The 21,138-nt window shown below is 38.8% G+C and overlaps 2 protein-coding genes across 3 annotated transcripts in view; both read right to left on the bottom strand.

Annotated features, from left to right (window-relative positions):
- Window positions 1-6,256, bottom strand: part of AQR (aquarius intron-binding spliceosomal factor) — a 107,612-nt gene extending 101,356 nt beyond the window's left edge. For both annotated transcript variants that reach the window (XM_028119508.2, XM_028119509.2), the window contains exons 1-2: window positions 6,005-6,256; window positions 1,425-1,481 (exon numbers count right to left, since the gene is read on the bottom strand). In XM_028119508.2, coding sequence (XP_027975309.1) covers window positions 1,425-1,481; window positions 6,005-6,079 — 132 coding nt within the window. In that variant the 5' untranslated portion in view covers window positions 6,080-6,256. The remainder of the gene's footprint in view (window positions 1-1,424; window positions 1,482-6,004) is intronic.
- Window positions 6,257-8,415: 2,159 nt separating this feature from the next.
- On the bottom strand, window positions 8,416-17,354 carry ZNF770 (zinc finger protein 770). The gene is made up of 2 exons (XM_028119574.2): window positions 17,267-17,354; window positions 8,416-12,968 (listed from the first exon to the last, which is right to left on the bottom strand). The coding sequence occupies exon 2, from the start codon at window positions 12,913-12,915 to the stop codon at window positions 10,837-10,839; it is 2,079 nt and encodes a 692-aa protein (XP_027975375.1). The 5' UTR covers window positions 12,916-12,968; window positions 17,267-17,354; the 3' UTR covers window positions 8,416-10,836.
- Window positions 17,355-21,138: the final 3,784 nt, after the last annotated feature.

The raw sequence follows: 21,138 nt of genomic DNA on the forward strand, positions 1-21,138 counted from the left end.
GACTGAGCCACCCAGGCACCCCAAGTCTTGTTCAGTTTAGACAAAATTTCTGTTATTGCCTTTCTTTTTATCAAAATTCAAATTAAATATTAAAATGAAGAGCATAATCTTCAAATACCAACCTACAATAAAGTTCTTCTAAACAGGCTAAATAGCTTCATCCAGAATTACAATGATCTGGATATAATCTTTGAAAATCTCAATCTAATTAGAATCAACTAGATCTAGTAGTGTCATTAAGATATTCTTGTTATTAATGAAATATGACCCTAGGAACCCCAAGACCTAACATATACAACCACAAACACATACAAATAGCATATAAGAAGATAAAGCAACTCTACTGGTAATTAGAATTAATATATGCCATGTTTATGAATATCCTCCTGATGAATAAAAGGGATTGCTAGCAAAACAAAAATATATTCATAAATGAAACATTTAAGCTCAAATGATAAAAGAAATTTTGGGTTAAGTTCAGTTTTACCAGTGTGCCTAAAGCAGTCTGCTACTCCCCCTGCTTGCACATGCGCATGCTCGCTCGCTTGCTCTCTCTCAAATAAATAAATGAAATATTTTTTTTTAAAAAGTTATACATGGGTTTTTGACTGCATGGGGGATCAGAACCCCAACCCATGTTGTTCAAGGGTCAGCTAATGAAGACACACTTTAACCATAAGGAAGAGAAAATACATTTACAGTACTGTACTTAGGAAAAAAAAAACATGTATAAATGGACCTATGCAGTTCAAACTTGTGTTGTTCAAGAGTCAACTATACCTGTTAAATGGCATGCAATATGTCATCTCTATTTTATTTAAAGATCTCTCTTTAAGAACCCATTTCCCCACATTCAGGAATTTTTGTTTTCGTTTATCCTAAACTGCTCCACCTGAACCATAAGTCCATTCCCTAACTGAAATATTACTGGTCTTTGGTCATCTAATCCTCTACCCTAAACAACTCCTACTTCTTCCACCATTCTTATAAATCTTTATCTCAGCTCATCAACCTAAAAATAAAAAACAATAGATTCTACCCTTAATGAACTGTCAAAAAATTGTATAGAAATTTCTGTATATCTACAAAAATTTTTATTACATGGTCATTATAATAATAAATTTAAAACAAACCAAGAATCTGTAACAGGAAAACAGTTAAGTTATATACACAATTTTAAAAAAATTTAACATAACAAAATGATAGCAGAGGTTATCTCTGGGTAGTGATTTTTATTTTCTAATGTGTAACTTCTGTTATTTTCCAAATTTTCTGACATGAATAATTGTCAATCTGATAATTAGAAAACTGTAATTTGAACTTAAAAAAAAAATCATGTAATGCTTTTGTTGAATTAGCCCTTAAAAGTAAGATAAAAAGAACACACCTATTTAAAAAGAATGTTGTAAATCAAATATACTTACCTTTATATCAAAAGGTGATTTTTTCTTGCTATGAGGAGCCCAGTATTTACATGCTAACTGCAAAAGTAAATAGTATAAATAAGTCACAGGTTCATACCATTGTTGAGCGAGAAGACTGAGATCATACAGTAACAAGCTCTTTCTTAACAGGGCATTAGAGGCACTGGGAGGACAGATTAATTCCACCTTCTAAGAGGACTATATGGGCATGCAGGCCAGTTAGCATCCTTGGCCCCAACCCACTAAAAGCCAGTAATGCCCTGCACTGCACCCTGCCATTATGATTTACAAAAACAAAACATACTTTTCTAACCACCCCAAGAGAAACAGTAGGACCCAGTTAATAACCACAGTCACACATCTTCAGCATAGAGATAAGGAAACCCAGGAACCTCCTAGAAAGAATACTCTAGAATCTAGAGATTAAGTGAGCTGCCCAAGATTAGAATTAGTTAAGAGTTGAGCTAGTATTAGAAAACAGATTCAAAATCTTCAGGAATGTTTATTTGCAAAACAGTAACCTTTAAATGATTAGTAGACACCCAGACACACATAACAAAACCTAAGAAGTTTCTAATCTATAAGCAGGTTATTACAGAGAATAAAAGAGCTGGTATACTTCAGCAGATTAGACTTCACCTGGAAATTGTGAACTTTAAACACATATAACACTAATTCCAGATATTTAGATGGGTTATATAATATTATTATATGATATTAAGGAAAAACATGGTCTTACTAATATGTATTATGTTTTTTTAAAAGAAACTAAACTGCAATCTCTTGAAAAACAGAAAACTCTGGTAAGCACAGACTCAACACAACTATAAAAAAGTGTATCTGCACAGTATCTAGTGTACTGGAGAAAATCAAATAATAGCCAATGGACTGATGTATATATGTATGTACGCATGGGCGCATGGATGAATGAAAAAATAAAGTAAAATCTGAAATGTTACCTCTTCTGTGAGGCTTTCCTCAACCCTACCTAATGGTGATAATTGTTTCTTCCTTCTCTTCATCTCATAAAGAACTCTATTATAGTCTCATCTTTCTGTATTATTAATCATTTGATTGCTTATCTATCTTTCCTGTCTGCCTAAGTAGAACACTAAAGAGATGGGACTCATATCTTCTTTTCTTCTATAGTTAAGTACCTATCCCAGTAAGTATACCCAAAGGGCCTCCCAAGCAGTAAGGACATTGGCCCTGAGGAATTCTCTCCAAATCAGTACAGTAATGGCTCACTTATGTGACACCTTCCCAAACTATCAATCAACCTCCAACCCAACAGAAAATACTTTACCCCCAAATTATCCTATGGTATTCTCATTTCCTCATTCCACTGCCTATAGGCATCACACAAACTAGCCATCTTTTACTCACCTCATACCGTTAAGACAACTGAATCTGATCTGTTTTCATGGATTTAGCGTCTTCCAAACAAATATGTAAATCCTATCTTCTGATCCAAACTGCTTATTGTAAATATCTGATCTAGCTTTTCCTTGGGGTCTAACCTGTGACCTCTCAGACACTACTACCTCCAGGAATATACTGCCCTCCCCCACACTCTCCAGCCTCATGCAAAATCGAAATTTTGCATTTCCCACTTAGTATAGCTATGACAGCATAGACTGTTCAAAATAAATTTTATTGAAAGACAAAAAGGACATAAAATATAGTAGCATAAAAAACTGAATTCACAAAATTCAAATCTCTGATCTCCTTAAAACTAAATTTTAAGCTCTGCATCTTACTCATTTAATAATAATTTAAAAACACCTTCTCTGGTCAGGTACTCAGAAATGAAGAAGGAAGGAGGAAGGGGAGGAGAAGAAGAAAAAGAACCAACCACCACCTAAATCCAAGACATCCCCTCCAACTAGAAAACCCATTTCCTCATGTTCCTATTTATGTTTCAAAGTCCATCTAAAATGGCACTTTCTCAATGAGAAAATTCTTTCTTGACAGCCTTTTCTTAGACAAAAGTTTTCATTTAAAACTGTGTTCTCAAAGCATTTCCCTCACATCTCTATTCTGGCATTTATCAACTGAACTATGATGAGTCTCAAAGTCTCCTTCCAGAAACTGAACTCCCTAAACACAAGGATCACATTTTATTTACCTTTGTAGCCCAGAAGAGCCCAAAACAGAATCTTGTAAATATTAGGCATTCATGTCTGCTATCATAGTCTACTGCTGAGAATGTTCATCCCTACCACATTTTAATGCCCTGGTATGTTTATCCATTAATTCACTCATTCTTTCTTTTAAAAGATACTTACTCATCACACAATGTGTTCCTAGTACAATGCTAGGTACTGGGAGTACATGGGGAATAAATCAGACATGGTCCCCAGCCTCAGCTCTCTCAATCTAATACAGGATACAATAAATGTTATATGTTTACAAATAATATTCCCTGGGACATATCAGTCAATCCTACAGTTTTAAACACCACCTTGTCAACAAATACCAAATTTATATTCAAGCCCAGATCTTGCTCAGGTAGTCTAGACTCACATACTCAACTGCCTTCTCAATATATTCAACTGAATGTTTACTAGGCTTCTTCCATTTAACAAGGCCCAAACAGAACTCTTGATATTCCCCACTAAACCCTCTCCTTTCCTATCTCAGTAAATGTCCAAACCATTCACCTAGTTGTTCAAGCTATGCCCGATTTGTCTTTTCCTCCATCATTCCACAATCAATCATCATCAAGTCCTGCTGCCTCTAGCCTCAGAATACATCAGTCTACCCTAATCTTTAATAGTAGAGGCCACCATCATCTCCTACCTGGAGTCACTGGTAACCTTATTACTACTTTTGCTCTTTCACTCCCATCCAGTTTCCATACATTAGCCAGAAGATTCTTTCTAAAATATCATTCCCTGGATTGCAATTAAAATCTACTGGATGAATGAAACCCAAACTTCTTATCTCAGCCTCCAAAACTGTATATGATCTGATCCCTACATACTCTCTGTCCTCATCTCATACCATTCTCCCTCTTATGCTTCTATCCTGGCCTTCTTTATATTCACACCATAAAGCATCTGCACTTGCTATTCCGTGGATTGTTTCCCTGCTCTCCCCAAAACTGGCTCTTTTTTTGCATTCAGGTCTTAGTTCAAATGTCACCTCAGAGAGAACCTTCCTGACTGCCTTTCATACACCCCATCCTAGTCAGTGTCATTAACACCCTGTTTCATTTTCCTGATAGCACTTATCCCTATTTGAAACTGTACTGTTAATTTGACTCATCTCTAAAATCTAAGCTCGTTGAGTGAAAGAAACTAATAAATGGCTTTAACCATAAAAAACAAGTGTATGGGAAAAGGGAGATCTAATTTAGTTTAAGTTGTTGGGAAAGCTTCTCCCAAGTAATGTAGATGGATGACAATGAATTAACCGTGTAAAGGAAAGTGGGAAAAAAATGAGGATTCTGAGCAGAAGGAACAATGTTGAAAGACCAGGAGGTGAAAGACAGCACGACAAATTTAAGTAAATGCAGGTCAGTGTGGCTAAAGCAGAGTTAGAAAGAGAGAAAACTGGATGTATGCACATGCCAGATTACATAATACTTTGAAGGATCCTGGTCATTATCCTAAGAGAAATTAGAACTCTTTAGAGATTTTAAGAAGGTAAGTGATATGATCAGATTTGCATTTGTATAAAATCACTGGCAACAATATGAAGAATGGGCTGGAGGAGAGCAAGAGGAACCACAAGACAGGTTAGGATGCCTAGGTCCAGAGAGTAAACAACGGCAACTTGGCTTAGTGTAAGAGAAGCAGACAGATTTGAAAGATATTTATAATGTAAACATGTAGTGATTAAGGGAAAGGGGGGCTCAAAATGACTCTTGAGGCTTCTGCCTTGGCAAATCTGAGACAGAGACCAGAGAAGAAAGAAGCAGATGGCATAATAACTTCGGCAGGGAGCTATTTGCACTCTTAACCAATACCCAAAGCAGCGCACAAGGATTAGGAATGTTGCTGAGGGCTACAGGACTGTTTCCCCATCCACAGCCAACGGCGGTTCACAACCCAACACAGTAAACAGGTTCTAAATGAATGCTCTCCAATAACACGATTGCTCTCTTCATAGATGCATCTATTTGACGCAGGTGTCTTGTCAGTCTCTCGTCACTCCACTCAAAAGCGTACGTTACTCTACGGCTACGAAAAACTCTACTCCTCCCTCTCTATTAGGCATCATCTCGGCTACGAAACCTTGCCGGTCTCAGGCTGGGGTGCTGCTTCTTCTGTGAATCCATCACTTCTGCGACGGACTCCAAAACGGAAAAGCTCGCTTAGTAGCTTTCTTTTTTATTTGTCTATCTTCCCTGGAACCTGTACTCCGCAGGGCAAGGCGGCCTCTTTCACTGTGGTATCCCCAGCACCTAACACAGTGGCCGACACAGAGCAGATACTCAGCTAAAAGAGTTGAGTAAATGAATTGACGAACAAATCCCTCCTGGGTGCACCCCGTCCCAAAGAAAATCCCACCCCCAGGCCTCGCGGGCCTCGACGTCTCTTCCTTTCACACACACCATCCTCGGCCAAGCGCACCTGGGTTACGAACTCCGCGTTGATCTGGGACACCGTAGGAGCCACGATTTTCTTGGGCTGAGCAGGGGCCGCCATGGCAGCACTCTCACTCCGCTCCAGTGGAAAGGAAAGGTCCCCTCGGAGTAGCGGTGAACGTGATGCACTTCCCCTAACAGGCAGCTCTTGCTGCCCAACTCCGCGAAGCAGGAGCCCGCGGGCCGGGATATCTTCAGCCTTCACAGTCTCAGAGGTGCGCGCACTGCTGCCTGTACATCTTCCCGGAAGCGGAACGGAACAGTGCCGGAAGTTCATGCAGCCGTTGGGTCTGAGCTACAGACAGCAAGGGCTTCGGCCTCCTCCGCATGCGTCCCCTAGCGGGAAGCTGAAAGAACGCACCCAGCAGTCCGGATCGGGTCTCAAGGATTCGGCAGGTAGGTGAGAGTTCTCCAGGTAAAATTGCCCGGGTGGGGGAGACTTGGTGGTTCTCTCAAACCTAAAAAAAGCAGTAGTGAAAAAAACATAGCTGGGTATGGGGGGCTCGGTTTTAAATGTTTTTTTTTTTTTTAACAGATTCATGGAGGTATAGGTTGACATACAATGAACTGCATGTACATATTTGGAGTGTAAAATTTAATCCGTTTTCAGTCGTACATCCGTGAAACCATCACCAAAATCGGGATAATAAGCATACTCGACGCCCCGAAAAGTTTCCTCATGACTTTTGCAATCCATCCCTATTGCCCTGCTAGGTAAAAAGGGGCTACTAGGTAAAAAGGGGCTGACAGGTTAGTGAGTGAAGAGGCAATGGACAAAGTAGATGTAAAATGCATTTTCATCATAAAAGACAGAAAGATACAACAGTAACCAGAATAACAGGTAGAATTCAAGTTGTGTGTCTCAACTGTTATCTCTTTTTACGCTAGGTGCAGTGGAAATTTTTTTTTTTTTTTTTTGCCTATCCTCCCTTCTTTCCAAACACAGCTTCAATTTTGACCTAACAGCTAACCTGCATAAATGCAAATTCTTGGACCCAACACCAGACATGAGAGAAACTCTGAGGATGTGACTTAGCTATCTATGCTTCTAACAAACCCTCTGTATGATTCCTATGCAAACTAAAGTTTGAAAACCACTGATCAACAATGACAACGGAGTTATGAACAAAAGCAGTGGGAGCACAGGGAATGGCTTGTTTGGGTAAATCAGAAAGGCTTCCAGAGGAAGTAGTATTTAAGTTCAAACTCAAAGGGTGCCTGGGTGGCTCAGATGGTTAAGCATCCGCTTTCAGCTCAGGTCGTGATCCCAGAGTCCTGGGATCGAGTCCCGCATCGGGCTCCTTGCTCCTTGGGAGCGTGCTTCTCCCTCTGCCTCTCTCTCTCTCATGAATAAATAAATAAAATCTTAAAAAAAAAGAACGAATAGAAATTTGCCAGTGTAGATGCAAAATATTATGTGTTCCATATTCCTTTAATAATACCATTGTGCCACTTTTTTTTTCTCTTAATGCTAATAGAACTAGCAGTTAGCCCTGAAATTTAAGTCCTTCCAACCAATAGAAAGCAATAGAAAGCTCAAGATAGGAATTAAATGTTCTTTCCCTGCTTCTAAAAAACAGATATTCTGTATCGTTGAACAGTGTTGAACAGTCCTTGAGGCACGTGGCTGGCTCAGTAGGTGGAGCGGGAACTCTTGATCTCAGAGCCATGAGTTCAAGCCCCCACGTTCAGTGTAGAGATTACTAAAAAACAAACAAAAACAGAAAACCCAAAAATGGGTTATCTAACGTAACATGTAAATTGAAACGTTTTGGGGGCCTGGCTGGCTCAGTCAGTAGAACATGTGACTCTTGATCTCAGGGTTGTGAGTTAAAGCTCCACGTTGGGATAGAGATGACGTTAAAAAATAAATTAAGTAAAAAACCAATTCATCATTTAAAAAAAGTTTTCTGCAAGCCGGTTTTAAACACTTTAGTTTTTTCCCATAATCATGGAAAACCAAATAAAATCTGGCTCATCTAAATTTCTTCTTTGAACTAAGAGTGTTGAAGTCTGTATCTAATTTAAAATAATAGTGGGTAGACAAGATGGAGACAAGAATAGCAAGAATATGCATGGGAGGAATTAATTCTGTATTTCTTTAGCACAAATCTGGAGAAAGGCCAAAGAGGAAGATAAATGGGTAAGCAGGTAGATCATGTGACATGTAATGCAGTTAACATCCTTTTGTAGGTGATAAGAAACTATCAAAGCAATGTACTAAAAAGGAAAAGTAAAAAATAAATAAGTAAAAAGATGATTAAATATCCATGTTAGGAAATTCAGTGTAGAAGGTGAATTGGAATGCGCCCAGGAAAGTGTTTGGCCATCAGTACCTTGTTCCAGTATTACGTGATTTTTACCTTCTATTAAAAAAAAAAAAAATAGTCCAAACTGTGTAACTTGAAAGTTTATTTTTAAAATATTCTGAAATTTAAATTCTTCAAGACTCTTAACCACTATCCACTTTCCTTCAACACACACACATTTTGTCTTAAAATTGTTGGCCCTACCGCAGTACAAAACAAGAAACAATAAATCCACTAACCCAGCCAATGAAACTACTTCAGTAAGTAATCATGCTACAGCCTGGAATCACCCAAACAAAAATTTTTAATAAATCTCTTTAAAGATATTTATAAAGATTATTTTTTCAGAAAACCAAAGTAATTGATTCAACAATACTAACAGTTCTAGCATGCAGCAAATCATCATTTAATATCTAATGTTTAATTTTCTTATCATGGATGTATACAGTTTATTTTCATTCCTATAAAGTTTCCACAAGAAGCTTGCAGTGATAAAGGAAAATAAGGATTTTGTTACAGGTACTTCAAATAGCACTACAGTACATCTTTGACAAAATTTTTACAATTATTCCAACTTTCAATATGAAACAGCTTAAAAAGGCATGGGTCAAAAAAAAAAGTATAGTATTATCACTTAAGCAAATAAAGTCTAATAATCATACAAGCACAACACTGTTAGGACTCTCCCTGTTTGGGGTGGGAAAGGACTAAATGAGACATTTGCTTCAAGTAAAATTACATATATAGCTTTGGAAAATCCCCAAATACACAATTTCAAACAAAAAATCCTTGAACCTATATTCTTGGAAAATATGAGCTAATTATTCCTTGCTTTTATGTAACAGGTATGTTCTTGAAAAGTTTTGTGTAAGGCAAATTCTATAAACCCTCATCTTTCTTGCATTGGAGGAACATATCTGGAGGAAACCTAAGAGAAATTATTCTCTAAAACATATGATTCTCCTGCACATTTATACATCATTGGGCATTTTATCTTTACTGTCACATTTTATCTCTGTATATTAAACCCAAGTTTCTCAAAATGCACTTGAAAAAGAAGATACCAACTTCTCCTCCCCCCTCCTCCTATACGATTTCTTAGAGTATGATAAAGAACTTAAAATGCAAAGAATGTTTATTATTCACTTTCAACAGAGGGCTTGTCACTATATTTAGGTGTGCTAAGAAAAACACCGACCTGTTCTTCTCTTAAAAGATAATGGTTATTTTATTACTAAGAAATGTCATTCTTAAAGATTTTATTAAAAAATGGCAAATACAAAGGACAATTTGTGGTTCTTTTATAGCTTAAGATTCCCAATATTTCCCTATCATGACAGTGCTGTTGAGAAGAATGATACCCTCAATTCCATAAACACTTTATTCCTAAATGGGAATAATTACCTTACTATTCAAAACAGTTTGCTAAGGATCAAAATATTCTTTAGCATTAGAGTCTTGCAAGAAACATAGAATTCAAAACTAGAACTAGACCTAGTCATTGCCATTTGATCAAACTTAACAGATAGATTTAGTTAAGTCACAGGACCACTCAATTCAAGAGGCATTAAAACAAAGTTTTACTGAAGTAAAATAGAAGTCTTGTGGAGATGCAGATCTGTAGGTGAGTCTTAAGTCTATACAACTACTGTTGTCAATCATTTAGTAAATAGATGAATTTCATTTATTCCTCTGAAAAGATAATACTGCATACATATCATCAAAAAGATTATGGCACTTGGACAATATTCCTGATAAGTAAACATGATAAATGTATACAGGTGCATCCTAGTCTCTCTCCTACTTTCAGATCTTTTGGGAAAGATAACAACAGGCTGGGCAAAAAACCAACTCTAATACTCTGTGGAAAAGGAGGTGAAGCTACCAGAGTCCTAAGAATAAATAGCTTGCAAAAGACCAATGAAAATAATGCTGTGATTTTCTCATCCATTTTCACTTCTACTGCCTTCAGAGTTTTTAAATTTACAAGAAAAAATTTTGCAATGGAATTTGAGCCACAGGTGGACAAAATTATGCTTTCATGTGAAACAAAATAAATAAAATGTAGTGAGGCTATTTGCTGCAGCCAAAACCCAATTTTTACCTCTGTCTTTTATCTAAAAGGAGACGGCATACATTAAGAATTCTTTTAAAAAATAATGAATGAACTGAGTTATTGTACCGCATCATGGATTTACATTTTCAATACAGCCAAAATAAGTATTAAAATAAAATAAATGCTTACTGTATGGCATCAAACCATGTTCTTCCCCCTAAAAATTAATTTGGCTGTTCCTAAAACATTGTATTAATTTTCTATGTATCTTGGCTCTTACTTGCAGGACAAGCAACTGCCTATAAAATCACTCAACCTAAGGAAGGCATTTTAATGAAAATATATCTAAATGATATAGGCTTTAAGAACAAGATCACCAGAGAGACCACAAATGTGTTACTGGTTCTGTCAGTTACATAACTGAATTTGAGAACCACTTTATCTTGTGGTTGGTCATTCCTTAAAGTGAGTAAGTTGATGTCTCTTCCAGTGAGGAGCCTGTCTGAATGTTTTGCCACAAACTGAGCATTCAAATGGCTTCTGCCCTGCATGAATTAGATAGTGTCTTTCCAGTTTAGATGGAGATCTAAAACTTTTGGAACAAACGCTGCATTGGTAAAGAAGGCCATCATTCCTTTCTGCACGCCCTGAATAACCACAACAATGACTGTGTTGGCTCTGCTCTGATTGCAGAAGTGCACTAGAGAGATAAGACTGCCTGTTCCTATAGGGGGTACTGAGAATGAAATCCTCTGATTCTGCCTTAACTTTTATATCTGATATTTGATCTGACTCTGAGACCTCATATTTTTGGAAACCAAGAGTCTGACATTGTTGGGAAGCATTATAGTTAACATTTTCACCTGGATGAATGAGAAGTTGGTTCAAATTTTCAAATTCTTGGCAAAGAGATCTTCTATAAGGTATCTTATCAATATGAGTTAATTTGTGTCTTTTTAAGTGAGCTGACTGTCTAAAAGATTTCCCACAAACATTACAGCCAAATGGCCTCTGTCCAGTATGAATTAAATAGTGTCTTTGTAGTTTGGAAATAGAAGGAAACACTTTCTCACATTTGTCACAAGGACACATCTTATGTCCAGTATGGATGTTTTCACTTGGAACTGAAAAACCACACTGAAGCACTTCACAGTTATCAAAAAATTCCTCACCTGATGAACCATAGATAGATACATCTTTATTATTCACTGAATTATCTGTAGTTAACATGTTTTCTGTTGTAAGGATACCTTTCAAGTTTTTACCCATATTTTGGCTCTGGAAGTGCTTTTGCCAAGAAAATGGCAAACTCAATGTTTTCTTCTTTTTATTGCCAACTGTCTTATATGTTCCATGTTTGCCAAGAGAACCCATAAATGTTCTCTGGGCTTGTTCAGGGCTCTGCTCACCAGAAATAAGATCACAATTTTTCAAGAAATTATTTTTAAATACTTTTTTCTCAGATCGAAAACTATCTAATTTCTTACCCCCAGCACGTTTAAGTTTAGCCAAGATTTTTTTCACAATGGTTTTATAGTTGTAGCTTCTTTTGAGCCTGCTTGGAATTTTGCCACTTCTGGCAGGAAAACACTTATGTCCATTGAGAATCTGCTCTGATTCAAAACACTCTTCACACTCTGGACACTGAAAAGGGACGATATAAATAGAGTGGACATCAAGTTGATTATTCTCCTCAGATTCACCTATATCACCATTTTCAAAACCATCCTCCTTTGCATTTAACTTGTTAGGCAGGGGGCATGATTCTGGACTCTTTACCTTCAATGAAAGAGTCTGAAAGGTCTTATTCCTGGTATGGATTTGTTTATGCTTCAGAAGTTTGCTTTGAATCTTAAATCCTTTTTGACAAAAACAACATTGAAAAGGTCTTTCTTCTGAATGTGTGAGTTGATGAATTTTTAAATGAGTTGACTGTCGGAAGGATTTACTGCACAAGACACACTTAAAAGGCCTCTGACCAGTATGAATAAGTGCATGCCTATCAAGTTTTGATTGTGATGGAAACATCTTGCCACAGATTGTACAAGCGTGAATATTCTTTCTTTTCTTTGTAGGGCTGTACGTAGGATCAGACTTAGAGCATGGATGGAATGCCCATCTTTCCTCTGTGGTAAAAGTATGAAACATCCCATATACTGGCTTTTCTTGCTTGGCCTCCAACAATCTTCTGACCTGTTTAACATCATTCTGGTAGGTTTCATTGTGAAGTTGTTGGTGCTTCACAAATGTCTTCAGATTTTTAAAGTGGCGTTGACAAATGCTACATTTAAAAGGCAGATTATGAGTTAGTTGATGTCTCTCCAGATGAACCAGTTGCCTAAAGGTTTTATGACATACATCACATTCAAATGGTTTTTGACCAGTATGAATGAGATAATGCCTAGCTAATTTTGATGGTGTTTCAAAGTGCTTGAAGCAAATATTGCAAATATATGGCCTGTTTCTAGGTAGTTTGTTGGCTACTACACACTGTTGAATCTTTAGCATTTTTAAATTGTTTTCAGCCATCATATTCTTCAGTGATATACTCTGATGAACTCCATGTTCTTAAACTCCACAGATGTCTAAAAATTAAAAATAAAAATGTATTAATTTAAAAATTATTTATTCATATGAAAAGAAATAATTAAGTTGTCCTTTGGTTAAAGATATTAAGGGTATAGGGGAACCTGGACTTTTTCTATGTTTAAAAGTAAGTTAATAATCATTTTAGATGAATACTTTAGAATCATAAAACTAACTTCACACATAGAAATGGTGAGTCTTTAAAAGAAATTTCTAGGGATGCCTGGCTGGCTCAGTCAGTAGAGCATACGACTCTTGATCTCAGGATCATGAGTTCAAGCTTCATGTGGCTGTAGAGCTTACTTTAAAAAAAAAAAAAGCCAAAATAAAATAAAAAAATAAATTTCTAAAAACCTATATAATTTTAAGCTATATTTCTAATTGAGATAATACATTATAAGGAGGATAAGTTGAATTTCTTAACATTAAATAGACCTTTTAATTCCAATTTTCCTAGTTCTCTATTAAGTAGTGTCATCAATATTTAGTTGCTTTGTCATTATTTATTTATTTATTCATTTTTAAGAGAGAGAGAACCCATGTGTGAGTCAGGGTGGAGAGGGGCAGTGGGAGAGGAAGAGAATCTTAGCAGGCTCCACCCTCAGCACAGAGCCCGATGTGGGGCTCCACCTCATGACCCTGAAATCATGACCTGAGCCGAAATCAAGTTGGATGCTCCACTAAGCCACCCAGGTGTCCCGCTTTGTCATTTTTAAAAAATTAAGCTAGAAAGGTTAGAAAGTGTAAGAATTAAAATATAGAACTAAAAATAAGATATATTTGCATTTAATTATAGCATACCATGGGTGTGATCTGAGAGAATGTTTGTTACCAAGGTTGGATTTTTTTAGCCACATCATTAACAGTATTTACTTTTAATTACTTCTTTGGATCAACAAAGACAACATGGACAACTGGGAGAAAATGCGCCAGATAACCTAGTCCCGATTTGCTATCATATGATCTCAGTGGCAGAAAAAAGGAAATAGATTGTTCATCTCTAAGACTCCTGGCTGCCTACCACATCAAGTTGTGAGAATCAATGGAAATAACGCATCCAAATGTGTTGGAAAACTATGAAGCGATATACAAATGGGAGGTATTAACTTAGCTCAACACTAATCAAATTTTAGAACTTTATCCTTGTCTACATAATACATATTTTTAGGGTTTCTAACTAAGAAATAAACAAACTAAATTTACAGTTCTTTGTATTTCTTCTTTGCATTTTGTTGTGGAATTCCTAAAAGACAGGCACAGAGTTGATGCGGTAAATTGGCTACTTATATTCTTATTGATGGCTAAGTAACTGAAAGTTAAGTGTGGTTCACTTTTCAGACAATATAATAAAAGGATCATTTTGGTCTTGGAGTTAATATAAAGATAAATCTGCTTTTGCTAACATAACTCTGTAGGAAACATGCATAAGTTTACTAGGTATTTTCACAAAAACTGTATACCCTACCTTCTCATTAATCAGAGAAACCAATTTTCTTCTCATCCTACTACTACATTTACTTTAAATAAAGGAGTCAGAAATTAAAAAAAAAAAAAGCTGCTCTACCTCTCTGATTCTAATGTTGTATCTTCTAGTTGAGATCAGAAAGTTGATAAATCTACCAGAAACTGTGTTCTTTTGTCAGCTAATTTGGTGAACGTCCAACATATATGCTATTTGCTATTTACTGTTTTCTCCTAGAAGACACCTTAAACACAAAATCACAAACACATCCACTGTGGTTCTTTTCAGCAATGTGACTTAGAAACAAAAACATTCATTTATTGAACAAGTATCTTCTATTAGTTGCTTTATCATAGTGTTTTTCAGTGTTTGAAAAACACAACTGCATGTTGCTACCACTAATGCATTGTGAAATCAATTTAGTGGGTCATGATCACCAGTTTTGTTTAATAAAGAGCAGTAAATATCAGATTCCATTACATAAAGATGAAAACTATTTTGTGAAACTTCTGTTGAAAGAGGTAAGAAAGTTGTGAAAGCTGTTCCTGGTATATCTCTTCACACAACACTAGACAGAGGAACCCACAACAAATTAATCACTTTATTCAAAGTAACCAAGTAATCCATTAGGTAAGATTGGGGCCCATAGGATGAGGCAGGATTACTAATGAAAGCAACAGTATCTAATTTTCTTCACTTGGCCCATATAACCCCAAAATATTTACGAAAAAATGTAATTAGAGGCCAAATGGATATGCTATACAAGTCTATGTAAAATAAAAGAATCTGACTGCAAGCCACTATATTAATTTACAAAATATACCATATAACCCAGATATCCATGTTAGCAACAATCAACTGTTGGTGCTATTCACATGTATTTTCACTACACTGAGAGAAATTATTGGTGAACAACTTCCAGACCCCTAAACATGCTAAACATACCAATGGTTATGAGGATTAAAATTATGAATCCATTAAATTGCCAAGAACTTGGCAATTTATTTCATTCCTGTCAAGCTATCGGGTGTTGAGGTGGTCAATTAGGACAACAAGCCAAAATGAAAATAATAATCAAGCCTTTATTCACTTAACTGCCATAGTGCAAGCATGAGGCAAAACAAGGACTGGCTCCCCAGGGTCCATTACACAGAACTACACTAGGTGAGGAACAGATGGATGCAGGGCACACAATCATCTCCCTGCACAGGAGGCCAGAACAAAAGGCTTCTGCCTCTTTATGGACCTGTGGGCCAGGGGAAGAGGAAGGAAGGGCTAGGAGTGGAAAGGTCCTGAGTTAAAACGGAGAAAAGTACCTCAAGCAAGCCCCTCCCCCCACCCACCCAAGGAGGTCTTGGTAGAGATGGAGGGGCCTGGGAAGTACCCCTGCCAAGATCTTCTGAATGGAGGTAACTGAGCCAACAATGCAATCTAGTATAAGCATGGGTAGCAGGAGGGAAGGGGTGAGTCCTTGATTGCAGCTCCCTCCAGAAAACTGCAATGCACTGGCCATGCACAAGTCTGGTGTGCGGAAGGCAAGTTTCCCCCCATAAGGCTGGCCAGCCAAAGCCACGAAATTGTCTACAGTCAGGCCTGAAAGATCACACAAAGGATCTCAATTCCTGTAGCCGACCTCAATTCCTACTGTATATTTTTCCTTCTTTTTAACAGTTTCTATGGAATACTCTTGAAAGAAGTCCCAGACTAGAACCACATACCACAACCATCTCTGGTTATAACAGGAATTGACTACCCATAGTTCCTGTGCGAAAAATTGTCTATGGCTGATCAACTACCACTAGTACTAAGACTGGATACTATTGTCATTTGCCTTCACACCAGGTGGGAAAGCACTTACTGGGAGCCCTGTAATTGCTAGAACCACTGGTGGCAACAAGTGATCTCATCTGCTATTTATGTGATAGCTCAGGGATCCCCAGTGCTCCAAGTGCAGTCCCATATGTACTTCTACGGCGGGCACATTAATTTGATAGAGCTCCAAATCCCACTTCAACTGATTCTCTGTGTTCTCAATTGATCTTTTGTTATTGGTAATATTAAAACAAACAAACAAAAAAACCCAACACCGTGTACTTTTTCCTGTGAAACTGAAAATGAAAAGTAAAATTGCAAATCTCAGTGGTTCTACCTGAAGATTATTCTGACAACTGCAAGATACACTCAGTTGGAAGACTGTAAAAACCGATTTTAAAAAATTCCAATGACGCTTCAAGGCTGAAAGCCTGTTGGTTTTTTACTAACACCATAAAAGCGCAGTGAGGACATCACAAAAGCAAATGAACAAGAGACGAACGACCTGAGAGAAACTTGGAGCACTTCCAGCTGGGGAATAATCTCTGGCGACATTTATCACAGTCTTTCCTTCTTGGTGGCTGCGTCTGCCCCATTCCCCTGGCCCACGCTCTCGTCCCAGAGGGCCTGCAATGGACAGAGGACCCTGACGTCCTGCCGTTGCCCTCATCGCCCACAACCAATAAGCACCTAGAGGGTCGAGCCGAGTCCAGAGACTGCAAAATCCCACACCAGGAAAGGAAGGGCAAGGGTGAAAATGGCTTTGACGGCAGCCAGGGGGGGAAATGCCACATGCGACTCGACCCACAGCAGAGGAAAAGCATCCTTTCTGCGCCTTCCTCTCAGATTGCCGCTCCCCAAGAGACGCAGTCGGGAGGCGGGGAACTGGAAAAGGAATGGGAGCCGAGGTCGTGGCGCCTCCGCTATGGGTCCCCGGGCACCTTGGAGGGATCGAGGCAGGCCCGACCCTTCCCGGGGATCGCTCCACCTCACACACAGATTCCTCAAGTCCTCCTCACGCACCTGGAGCTGGCACGGACCCAACAGGGACACATCTCAGGGCCCAGGCGCCGCGAAGGCAGAGAGCGCACGTCCGCAGGGCTGGCGCGGCGACGGGTTGAACGCGCAGGCGCGGCGCTCCGGAGCGCCCAGGGACGCGGTCCGGCTGGAAACAGGCTCCCCCCACCCCAGGGCCGCCGTGGCTTAGGCTCGATGGGCAAGACGGCAGTGAAAGGGGGGGCTCCAGAGGTTGGTCCCCACCCCTAGCGCCGCTCACCTCGCCCTGCAGTTTCGCGGGGAAGAGAATAGAGGAGTGAAGGCTGTTTCTTCAGATTGCTGACAATTAGATAAGATGGATGTAAAGTGCTCAACATAGTGCCCAGAGCCTAGTAAGCCCTGAAGAGCTTCATCATTTATTACTCTTTTTATATTACATACAACTTTATGAAGTGATGGGATCTCATTTTAAAATGAGGAAAAGGAGATTGAGGTGTTAGGAAACTCAGTGTCACACGGCTGATAGACGATGGAGGTGGGATCTGAACACAGGCGTCTAGTACCAGACCTGCACTTTTAATTCGCTACTTCTTCCCAAGTTATAGATATCTCAGTATTTTATGTGGACACTATTAAGGGTTAAACGTTGTAGTCCAGTTACAGACGTGGGTGACACGTTATTAGGTATAAGATGCTTAGGTATCTACCGAAGATTTTAAGTACAAAAAACAGTGGAAAGTTATTGTGGATTTTTGCAGGTTCCGATTTTAACTGTTTCAGCTTGAGCGATGAGGACATGAGAACAGGTAACAAGCACATTTTCTTTCAACTGTAAGTAACTTTTTGCATTACTTGTCAAGGACCACTGACAACAAAAATTATTTCTAATGTTGGTATACCTTCCTCTGTTTAAAAAGGAAAAAGTTGGTCCATTGAAAAGTCATTCTCTATTTTCCATGTGGCAACATGAGGAAATGGCTAGTAGGACATAAACTTTGGCTTTTATTTTGTAGCAAGCTTGGAGGAGTCACGTTTGGGGAAGGCTGAAGCCCTTACTTCCAACAGAAGCAGAGATAGAGAGAGGAGGGAAAGAGCTTCCGTGTCTTAAGTGTTAACCTCAGGGTAGGGACTCTGTGTGTTCAGATAACTGTTGAAGACTTGCTCTCTTCTGCAGCTTCTCCTGGGAACTCAACCCAACCAAATCATGCAAACAATTGCATCCATCACCAGCCACATAAATCCTCAGGAAAGATACGCAGACCATAAGAGAATATCACCTGAGGTTGGGAACCAATGGAGGGTGCATTACCTGCAAAATAAGTAGGCCTTTGCACCAAGAGCCTGAATTTGGAGTGTGGAACATAGATGAGACATGGATAAGTTATTCTCCAAGGCCACATACCCTACCTCACAGCCTTCCCCATTCACCCTGAAAGTCATCTCAGGAGCCTTCTGGGGGGGGGGAAGGGGGAGTAGAGATTACTGTAAGTCATCAGGAAGATTTCACTGAATAGGTGAGATTTGAATGGGGGACTTAGCAGTGGTTTCAATATGGATAAACAGAAAATGTGGAGGGCAGGCTAGAACATTGTAGGAAGAGATGGTAGTAGTGATAAGGAAAAATAAAGGAACAGTGTGGCATATATCTTACCTCTGCAACTTACTAGTGTGTGTCTTTAAAAGTTATTTAACCTTTCTGAATCTCAGTTTCCTCATCCTCAAAATGGGGATATAATTAATCATTCATTCAATGGCCTGTCATGTACAAAGTACAAAGGATTCACTTGTAAGCATGTGAAGATGAAATGGTGAGGGCCCTGACTTCAATGTAGTTTTCAGCTCAGAAAAACATGCAAAGAAGTATACTATGATAAGAGAAGATATGTACAGGGCAGCAGTGGGGAGGAGGAGTGTTTAAATCTGCCTGGGACTTCAGGTGGAGATCGTCTTTGAGCTGAGGCATTAATTATCCATCCACCCATCCATCCATCCTACATATATTTTAAGCACTTGCTATGTGCCAAGCCCTGTTCTACATTACTGGAGATAGAGTAGGGGACAAATTAAAAAGTCGACAATTCCTGTCTTCATAGATTTTTCATTTATAGTTTTTTATATATTTATATGCCTATGGAGGGAGACAGACAATAAACTAAATAAGGAAAATATATCATATCTAATATGTAAAATAAGCACAGAAGGGGGCTATGAAGATTTGGGTGGGAGGGCTTGTCGGCATTTTAGTAGATAGCCAGGGATGACCTTACTGAGCAGTTCTGTGATTTTTGAATAGAGCCTGATAGAAATGAGAGAGCCAGTCCTCCTTATTTATGCTTCACGTTTAGAGCACCTACTGCTCACCAGGCACTTTGCAAGAAGCTGAGAAAAGCCTTAAATGCCTTGCAGAGGTTTTCTTTTTTTCTTCTTTATTTTAATCCTGTAGGCAATAGGAGATTATTTACAAATTTTGATCACAGGTATGGCAAGCTTCCATTTGTGTCATAGAAAATTCACTCAGAAGTAAGATGGATGACAAAACAGCGGTGGCAAGATTAGAATAGCCACGTTGTCAGCTAGGGGCTTCCTACTCCTTGAATATCTGGTTAACTTGGATGAAAATCCAGTTCTGTGGCCTGTGACAGTCTTCATGATACCTGTTCTCACAGTTTGCTTCTAGTGTATATGTGTCCTCGTGAGTAGTTCTTAACCTTTAGGGCTATCTACCTCCTTTTTAGCAACAACACATTGAATGTAGAACTTAGCTTCTTTGTCAGTTTCTAGAAAAATATCCAGTCATACTGGTGTGTGTGTGTGTGTGTGTGTGTGTGTGTGTGTGTGTGTGTGTGTGTATGACAGAAAGAGAGAGAGAGAGGGAGAGAGAATACTTTACTGAAGATTCAAGGGTCACTAGGGGATAGGGTTTCAACTGAAAAGATGTGGGGCCTGGAAGCAACTCAGCCAGTACCAAGTGCATCCAGGAAAATTGCGCTTGAAAGGAGTCCACACTTTGAGCATCTTTCATATGTCTTTGGAATATTTTAAAGCCAACAACTATGAAATTGAGTTTTAATGCTTGCTAAAGCTCTTCCTACTCTCAAGTGACTGGCCTGGCAGAGAGTTCAAATCTCCTGTTTTCATCTCCCCTCTTATTTTCCTCTTTCCTTTTTCTTTCTGTGGAGCAACCAATAAAACCATCCACTTGCCTCCTGCAGATAATCCACCAAAACCTGTACCCCTCAAATGTTAGTTTCTACCCCCAAGCAATTATCAAAGAATTTTTCCAACAAAGACAGCACTCCCTTTCTAAGAGGATTTTTGATGAATAAAATTCCCTCTTTCCCATCATATATTTTCTCAAGAAAAATATTTGCAGAATCTTGTGTGTTTTGCTACAGGACTTCTGAGGGGTGGCAGGGGCTGGAGGTGAGGAGTGGTAAGTTGGGATCAGAAGGTAAAACGTGGTACGACTGTATTTTACTTAAGGCAGTTAGACCACATCTGACTTCCAGGCTAGTCCCAGTCTCTTGGAGGGTTGTTAGAAATTTTCTTTAAAGCTCCACTGGTGCTAATGCCTATAGAATTTCTGGGTCTAGTTAGGCAGCGGCATCCTACCCCACCCACCCCCCATGTGTTGGTTCAAATTCCATAGTTACCCTGAAAGCAGGTGGGATTCTCACCATAGGGATTTGATCACATTTGTTCACCCTTAGAGTCAGGGCTGACCTCTGGACCCACATCGATTACAGAAACCCCTCCTACTACTTTAATATTGGGGTGTAGGTCAACCAAGGAGAGAGGGCAGAGCTATGGTATCTACCAAACGTTTTTGCTTATGGGGTCAGGAGAACCTGACACTGTGACTTCTCTCCTGTTTCTGGATCTTAATTTCTTGAGTTCTT

Source organism: Eumetopias jubatus, unplaced genomic scaffold (genome assembly GCF_037043125.1).
Source record: "Eumetopias jubatus isolate StellerSeaLion01/CBP00866 unplaced genomic scaffold, mEumJub1_p1.0 scaffold_7, whole genome shotgun sequence".
In the NCBI taxonomy this organism is placed as follows: Eukaryota; Metazoa; Chordata; class Mammalia; order Carnivora; family Otariidae; genus Eumetopias; species Eumetopias jubatus.